This window comes from Bison bison, unplaced genomic scaffold, assembly GCF_000754665.1.
Source record: "Bison bison bison isolate TAMUID 2011002044 unplaced genomic scaffold, Bison_UMD1.0 scf7180017864063, whole genome shotgun sequence".
Classification (NCBI taxonomy): Eukaryota; Metazoa; Chordata; class Mammalia; order Artiodactyla; family Bovidae; genus Bison; species Bison bison.
In genome coordinates, this window is record NW_011494635.1 from 4552394 (window position 1) to 4561737 (window position 9344).

A 9344-nucleotide genomic window follows, 5' to 3' on the forward strand; every position below is an offset into this window, starting at 1 on the left:
GCGCTCAGCTTTCTTCACAGTCCAACTCTCACATCCATACATGACTACTGGAAAAACCATAGCCTTGACTAGACGGACCTTTGTTGGCAAAGTAATGTCTCTGTTTTTTAATATGCTATCTAGGTTGGTCATACGTTTCCTTCCAAGGAGTAAGAGTCTTTTAATTTCATGGCTGCAATCGCCATCTGCAGTGATTTTGGAGCCCCCAAAAATAAAGTCTGACACTGTTTCCACTGTTTCCCATGAAGTGATACTTCTTTCCAAATAGATGACGTACACAAGTTTTTGTTGATGCCCAGTATTTTTTTCATTTATGTAGTATTAATTTGGCCATACTTAGCCTAAAAAAAAAATTGACGCTCCTAAATAAATCTATTCATTTAATGTAACAGAGAAAAATGTCCTACCATAAACTGTTTAGAGGAAAGAAAAGCTGATTACAAAGAAGTACTAATACGTGTGTCACACACACAGATATATATAAAGGCCTTAAGAACATATACTAGGACTTAAATGGTGGTTATCATCTGTATAACACTTACCAATATCTTATCTTTTTCTTGTTTATTTGATTATGTTCCCACCACTAGATTATTATAATAGTTTCGTGAATACAGAGTATCTTTTTCCATGCTGTACCCCAGTGCCCAGAACAGTGCCTGGTACAGTTAGGTTTCAATAAACATTCACATAACCAGTGAATCAATCAGTATTCCAGATCACTTCATTTCCCTACTTAAGCCCTGAGACCTCCCTGCACACACTGCTCAGTGGCGATGTGAAATCCAGCCCTTGCTTACTCCCTTCACCTTACCCTGGCTTTCTACTAAGGTCCAGCTACCCTGGTCTTTGCATTCAAGCTCTTTGCTCTTCTCAGGCCTTTGCACTTGCTGTTATTTCTGACTGGAATGCTGGGTCTTCCTTTATGCCCATGACTTAGCTCCCTCTCTTCTTTTACTGAAATCTAGAAGTTATTTCCTCAGATAAACCTCTGATTATCCCCACCTAAAGTAGGCATTTTCTTTGAAGCACTCACTACTTCAACTATCTTGTCAATTTACTTTTGAGGTGTGTGTCCCTCTTCCCCACCAGAATGTAAGGTGCACACAGGTAGATACTGTCTTGCTCACAAAGTCCCCCAGTACCCAGGAGAGCTCCTGGACCATGGTACCCAATACTCTACCAAGTCAACTTTGAGTGCATCAAATACAGCTAATTTTTGTTTCTTTTTTTTTTTTTTTACAGCTTTATGTATTACCTGAAATTTTATGTAAGCATAAATATAATCTGGAGAAATAAAGCTATTTTCATTTTGGAAGAAAAAGAACTCCCATTGCCCTAAGTAGTAGCAAATTAGTTTTAAAAAATGAAGACAAAGCAAACAAATGCAAATAGCATTTCCCAGAAGCCCAAACAGTAAGACACCCATAAGACAAAGCTCCTGTATATAAAACAGAAAATACTATAGAATGAGAAACATATGATTTTCATAACAATCTTAAAATATATAAAAAAGTCTGCCATGCACAAAAGTTTAAATGTTTTCTAACGTCAAGATAATCATGCAGATAAAGAATAAAAACCAAGGTATTCTTGCTATTATTTGGTATCACTGCTTTAAAGGATGCAGTTCAAAGGACGCCCTAAAATACTACATGTCTACACACACACACACACACACACACACGAGATGTGAGGAGTGCTGCCATCTTCTACAGCACCTTGGCAAGGGTCTCCCCTTTACCATGCCGGCAGAATTCCACCAGTTACAGCAAAGATGCTCCATAAACCTGACTTCCCAGATGGCTCAGTGGTAAAGAATCCACGTGCCTGCCAACGCAGGACACGTGGGTTCGATCCCTGAGTCGGGAAGAGCCCCTGGAGGAGGGAGATGGCAATCCACTCCAGTATTCTTGCCTGGAGAATCCCATGGACACACGAGCCTGGCGGGCTACAGTCCACGGGGGTGGCAAAGAGTTGAACAGACTGAGCCCCTGAGCCCTAGCACCTCGGCGGCACCACCAAAGCTTCACTCCCTGAAGCCCCCCGAGAGTGGGACACCTAGAGTGACCCTTCTGCCAGTCCGCTAGGCACCGCAGGCAGGCAGTTCACCAGCCAGGTGGGCGTCGACCCCTCCTCCTCACCTCATGATGCGTGGGGGAGGGGGCTTCCCTCCGCCCCGCCGGCTCCGCCTGCCCGCTCCCGCCAGCGAAAGCCAGTGTGGTGGGCGGCGCGCACCGCTCCGCGCCTTTAAAAGTCAACCCCGCGGGGCGGAACCGCCAGCCCACACCCGCACAGGCCTCCGCGGAGCGGGTGGGAGTTGCGGTCGGGGCCGAGTGCGGACAAGCAAGCAGGGCTCCCTCGGTCCTCTGTCTGACGTCTCCCAGGACTCCTAGGTGGACAGTTTTACTGTCATTTTACAATGATCGCTCCAAGCTTTAACTTCCTCGAAGGTGTCTCGCTCACAGGTTATTCAGTAACTATTCAGGACTGCAGATCGCAGACCTAACCCGATATCCACATCTTTTCACTACAGTGACCCCAAGTTATTTTAACCCATCGCTGCTATAAAGCTTTCCCGTTACTGCCTACGTAAACTCCCTGATTATGGTTTCACTGGGCTTTGTTGCGTAGTCGATAAAAATAAACGGTCTACTGGATATGGTTTATGGATACTCCATATATGCCCAGGAGATGCTGATTCCAGCACCCAGGGTCGGGATTGGGGGTGCTTGTCCCTCCCTCTAAGCCCGAACAACATGGACTAAAAGTAAAATTGGTGTATGTGTGTGTCAAGTGTCTGGCCTGGTCTAAGGACATCTTTTACTTCTGGCTCATGTTTTAACCAAGTAATCTAACACAACCATATGCATTTCCCGGACCATATCTGCATTTGCTAGAGGAAAAACTAACCAAGAGCTCCTAGAGAATCATTGCTGCTATGGTACTGTACAAATAGCATACAGGGAAACCTTAGCTCACAAAGCAAGTTACTTAAATTCATAAGGAATTATGTAGATTAATTACCATGTAAAATAGCAAAATAACTTTGGGCATTTAGTATATGCTATGAGAGTGCAAGTGCCTTCTTTGTAAAAAAAAAAAAAATTACTCCCATTGCAAAAAATGAGTTATGGCCTGGCAATATGATATATTCATTTAACTGACTTACTTTTAGACTTAATATTCAATTTTTGAAGATTAGTTTAACATTTTCAAAATTGAATCCTACAATAAAAAAAGCTTTATGTGTATCACACATATACTTATAATCTTATATTTTTCAAATTTTCTCTTCCTTGCTATGCTATGTAAAGTCAACAGATTCTTTGGAGAACACTTTTCCATAGTCAAGATTATGCACTTTTTATTGGAATCACTTCAAAATTTATATGGTGCCATTTTCAGACATCTGTATAAAGGAAACTGATCTTTGTTCTGGTTCATCAAATTAGGCTAAATTTGTGCTTCAGTATTAAGCTATCATCTGCAATGAAATGACTGCATTAAACTCATTACTGTATTTACTACAAGGATACTGTTAAGTAGTTTTGTCCTGACAAGAAAATCCGAAGAATAAATTTCTTTTGGAGTCAATGACATTTTAAGACCCGCTTTGGATTATTTTGATTATTACTTCTAACAAAAGGGAAAATGATACTTAATTTTGCCATAACAATGTTTTGATTTTTCCTTAATTGCCACGGCCCCTAGATAAATCACATAAAAATGCCCTGGGCAAAGAACAGGACTATTCACTATTGATGGCTCACAGCGAAGTAGGGGATAACCAGAGAGTTGAGCAGGTGCTTTAACTGGTCTAAACAGGTCTCAGGAGTTGGGGTCGTGAATATTCTTTCTCTTAACTAGGGAACAGGTATACCCAAAGGGTTCTAAACAGGGTCTATCTCACCATACCAGGGAAGGCAGAGTCTTCAACATAGAATATTACCAAGGGATTTAGTTACTCAATTAAGTGTTAAAAATCTCATTAAAGAATCTCATTAAGAGAAAACAAAGTATGCACCAGACACTTCTTATAAAATTTGTAAACAAAAAAAGAGAAACCAAATTTTAGAAACAAAAGGCCAACTGAGTTAATCAATAAAACCCAAAAGCTGACTCTTTTGGAACAGACAACTTTTAGCAAATATAATCAATGAAAAGAAAAAAAAAAAAAAACAACAAAAGGAGGCTAGCCACAAACATAGGGGAAATGTCTAAAATTATAAATTATCACATGCTTATTTACACCACTAAATTTGAAAATCATGAAAATATAATTTACTAACATTGGTCTAAATGGAAGAAACATCCGAATAAACCAATTATGATGAAAAAACGGAAAGAGTAGTTCCAGTCCTACTCTTCTCCAAAGACCAGTTTCCGAGTTTTATTGTCAAGTTCACTTTTCACTATTCAGATTAACAAAAATCCACGAGTGGCAATGCAGTCTGTTGGGGAAACTGTGGAAAACAAAGGGAAAAAGAAGTAAAAGGCCAGGAGAAAATTACTATGAAAGTTATAAAACGTTTATTTATACATTAGATAAATATATCAATAGAATATAAAAATGGAAACCCACAATCTAGAAATTATAAAGCCAATAAACATATTTCAAAACACCTCCAATACAAACTTAAGAAAGGCAAACAAGTCCAAACAAGATAAAAATACAATGAAACAGCAGAAAGCTAAAAAACAAAGAGATAAATGTCAAAGTAGTCCGAGAAAAGCAACTAAGAGACTGACAGCTGACTTTTCAATAGCAATAAATGAAACCAAAAAACAGAGAAATGAGATCTTTAAAGCGCTAAAAGAAAACAACTGCCAACCTAAACTGCTTTATTCAGCAAAGACATCTTAAGTGATGGTAAAACAAAGATATTTTCAGGTAAACACAAACTGAAAAAGTTTATCATCAACAGACTTTTAGTAAGTTATTCTAAAGCAAATAGTTTAAGCAGAAGGAAAAGGCCCTAGATGGATGGTCTAAAAGATAAAATAATCAATGAATAATAGAGAAAGTAGCAAAAATACACTGCCTGCAAAACACAACAATAATTCTAAATGGGTCCTCTTCTGTCTGGTGAGAATATTTTTTATTTTATTTATTTATTTTTTGGCTATATTGCATGGCATATGGGATCTTAGTTCCCTAAGCAGGGATTCAACCCATGCATCCTATATTGGGAGCATGAAGTCTTAACCAATGGACTTCCAGGGAAGTCCCTGGTAATATTTTTTAAAAAATAAAAATACATGATAAAAACATGTAAGTCATGAGGGGTTGAATTAAGTTAAACTTCTAAGATTCTTGTATTATCTAACAGGAAGGTAAAGATACTGGTCACTTGTAGATTTTGAAAAGCCAGGGACGCATATTTCTAGGATAACAATAAAAAAAGTATAAAACTTCCAAATTAGTATATTGGAAAAATTAAGTGGTAAAAGATATTAAATAATTGAAATGGTAAAAGATATTAAATAATTATTTTAAAAAATAACAAAAACAGAGAAAAAAGAAATATATAACAGTCAGGACAACTAGAACAAAGGGCAACTAAGCAAATATAAATAAACTGTGTATCTCAGCTAAAAATGTTTTAAAATTGCATTAAAATTCCAACAGATGCTCTTTAAAAGAAACATGTCTAAAACTAATACAATTATGTAAAGTTTAAAAATAAAATAAAATTAAAAAAAAAATAAATGAAGAATAAGGATGGGGAACAAATGTAAAAAATAAAAAATAAAAAAAAATAAAAGAAACATGTCTGAAATACCTGTGTTTACAAATCTACAGTTACCTCAAAATAGTTTAATAAATGAAAAAATGGAAAATAAACAAAAATCTATGATAGAGATAATCACAAAGCCATAAAAGGATTCCAGAAAAGGCTAATATAACTGAAAAACTACAGGCAAGATGAATTATCAGAGAGGGAGGCGGGGAATTGGGAATAGATATATGCAATGTCAGAAGTAATCAGAGAAATGCAGTTTAAAACTATAGTAATAAAACATTTCCCTCCACGAGACCAGCAAAATTTTAAAATGCTGCACAATGCCAGATGTAGAGAGCCTGGAGAGCAAAGGGAGGTTTCATTCATGGTGGAGTATAAATGAGAGTCATCATTTAGGAAAAGTCTATCTAATGAAATTGAACTTGCACATATCCTCCCAACGGATCTAGCAATTCCACTACTAATATGCCTAAATCACACTACTGTATATATGCACCTGAAAAAATGACCAAGAATGTTTATGGTACCACTAATTATTGTAGCCCAGAGGTGGAACTAACCAGTATGTTCATAAAAAATAAAATGGATAAACATATATTATATTATTATAATAGAGTATTATACTTTAACAAAAGTGAATGAATCACAGGAGTGATTCCCAAACTGTGATGTGATGGATAATGTAGGAGTGATGATAATGTAGGTGCTTTTTTTGATATTCTATATTGAAATGTGTCATCATTTGGGAAACCTACATAATTCAGTGAACTAATATCTTTTACACGACCAATGAATGGGTAAAACATCCCTTTAAAATGCAAGCTAGACTAACAGGTTTTACTGTCACAGAGTTTGAGAAGTTATTTGATTTCAAATTCTACACTGTGGCTAACCTTTCAGAAACTGTTAGGATTTGATGAGTATTAAATAATAATATGAGATGGTTGGATGGCATCACTGACTCGATGGACATGAGTTTGGGTAAACTCCGGAAGTTGGTGATGGACAGGGAGGCCTTGTATGTTGCAGTTCATGGGGTTGCAAAGAATCGGACACAACTGAGCGACTGAACTGAACTGAAAGAATAATATAACTATTTAAAAGATTATCAACATATTCCTCCTTCTTCTCAATATATAGTTCGGTGAGGCCGGATTTTCTGCATCTACTTCAACCAAAACAATATATTGCAAGAGATTGAATGTAGAAGCAAACATGAGATTCTGGTCATGAAAGATATTTGGGAAAACTGTAAAACAATGCCACTCTTGCCACTAACTTATTTTGGAAAAATTATTTTTCATTAAAAATGTTGTCTAAGATTTACTATTATTATTATTACTATTTTTTAGAGCTATCAATATACCATATGCTTATTGGCATAAGCAAATGTACCAATGTCTATATTTAAAATTGGTTAGTTTTAATATCTAATATGATTTAATCCACATAAGCAAAAGATCTCTGAGGTATTCAATACTTTCAATACTTGTAAAGGAGTTCTAAAGTTTCTGAACTGAACTATAGGTATATACACTTCAGGGATGAATCTCAGAAACATAATGCTTAACAAAAGAATATGCAATATGATTCTACTTAAAGTTCAAAAACATGTGAAAGTAAACAATATGTTGGGAAAAAATACATACACAGTTGCTAAAACTGTAAAGAAATGCAAGGGAATAATTAACACCAAATTCAGGATGACCATGGTCATGGGGGCAGAGAATCCTGTTTCTGGGGAAAGGCACACATCAAAAGCTTCCAAGTACTTGTGATGTTCTATCAAGCAGAGTATACAGATACACTTTTCTTTTTAACAGTACATAAAAATGCATATTTAATTACAAAAAAATTTAATAAAAGAAATGAGGAGACATACCTATTATCCTAGAAGGAAAAACTCAAAAGAATGTCTCTTCTCAAATTTATCTACAAATTCAATGCAATCACAAACAATATCGCAACCAGATTTTCTAGAACTTGAAAAGATGGTTCTAAATTTCATCTGGAAGAAAAATGCAAAAGAAGAGCCCAAAGCTTTTCTTCAAAAGGAAGTACCAAAATATATCTTAAAGCTACAGTAATTAAAACACTGCAGTAACAGATAAACGGGTCAAATAAGAAAGTCAGAACTTAAAACAGCAAAGGATGTTTGTTGCCCCAAAATATTTAATATTCTTATTACCCAAGGAAGATAAACACTTAAATGAGATGTTATTTTCAAGTATTAGAAAGTTAGTAAAATATTACCATCTGGCTAGTGGCGAGATAAAACACATCTTTTGAGAGAGTGAATATAAAAGGGTACAATCATTTGAGGGCAATTTAATAGCATTATTATCTATCATCCTCAGAAGGAATCAATTCTATGATTCATAAAAATACTTTGATGAGCACATGAAGCAGTGCTTATAACTGCAGCATTTAAGTTATAGGGAAAGCTTGAAAATAAATGTGCATCAATAGAGGAATGAAAGACTTACTGGATAAATAGATACCGTATCTATCGAATGATAAATAGATATACCACGTTGCATTTATTTAACAAACCCTACGTCTCAGGCAAACTTTTAGACACTTTGTAGATTTTAAATCGTTTAAGCAACTACTTCTGGGTTACAAGAGATGCCCCTGATATAGTTCTTAAAACACAAAATTTCAAATACTACTCTTTATCTTCCTCAAAACAGTTGTGAACAAACACAGCTTTCTCCAAACTGGGTTAGTTATTTACTGATGTACTGAACATATATATAGAGCTATCTGGTTCTATTATAGAAAGCATCTCTTTCAACAAAAAAGTATTCTTATACTGTTAAGGAATCGTAGCTTTGTTATGAACCTCCTGAGTAGGCTTACTACCAATCTCAAAGCCCATAATATTAAATATCCTATCTACACCCTTATCCCTTTCTAAAGTGAAGGGGAACACCACGGGCCTTTGGATCACCAACGTTACTGCAACTAACACCATATGCTAGAGCAACCCTTAAATCTAGAATATATTCTGAAAAACCTTAAACGTTCTCCCTTTGAAGGACAAAAAGGGTAAGAGAGGTGCGTTTAAATTTTTAGATTTCAAATAGACAAGTGGTGATTAAGTGAAATGAGGCTTTTCGAAGGATCTTCCCCACAACCCACTCCAGGATTCTTGCCTGGAGAATGCATGGACAGGGGAGCCTGGCGGGCTACAGTCCACGGGGTCGCACAAAGTCGGACACGACTGAAGCGACTTGGCACGGCATGCCACGTCCCTCACAAATACTGCTTGGTGCCACCTTCAAACTGCTGGGTTGCATGGACCAACCTACGGTGACGCGATACTTCAGTTTTCAGCCAAAGGGGCCTCCCTGGAGAAAGACCTCTTCCTTCTTTTACGTCTACCTTAAAAAGAAGAGGTCACACAGGGCCACCAACGGTCCACAGAAAGGAAGCGGGGGAGCGGACTTCACCAGGGTTCCTGAGGAAAGTGCTTCCCAGCCAGTCCCGGCCAGAAGATCAACGCCTCCACTCAGGGCTCTCACGGCGTCCGTGAGGATGCCGCGGTCCTCTGACAGGCAACTCCGAGGAGGCGCCGAAGCCGCAAGAGACAAC

At 37.1% G+C, this 9344-nt stretch overlaps 1 protein-coding gene across 7 annotated transcripts in view; it reads right to left on the reverse strand.

Annotated features, from left to right (window-relative positions):
* Positions 1-9344, reverse strand: part of FAM208B (family with sequence similarity 208, member B) — a 67572-nt gene that overhangs the window by 57451 nt on the left and 777 nt on the right. For 3 of the 7 annotated variants that reach the window (XM_010836369.1, XM_010836368.1, XM_010836365.1), the window contains exons 2-3: positions 7630-7755; positions 4293-4466 (exon numbers count right to left, since the gene is read on the reverse strand). The exons of 1 other annotated variant lie outside the window; for it this stretch is intronic. In XM_010836369.1, the coding sequence (XP_010834671.1) occupies positions 4293-4315 (23 nt within the window). In that variant the 5' untranslated portion in view covers positions 4316-4466; positions 7630-7755. Of the gene's footprint in view, positions 1-4292; positions 4467-7629; positions 7756-9344 lie in introns of those variants that run through there. 3 more of the 7 variants (XM_010836366.1, XM_010836371.1, XM_010836370.1) reach the window with 3 other exon arrangements.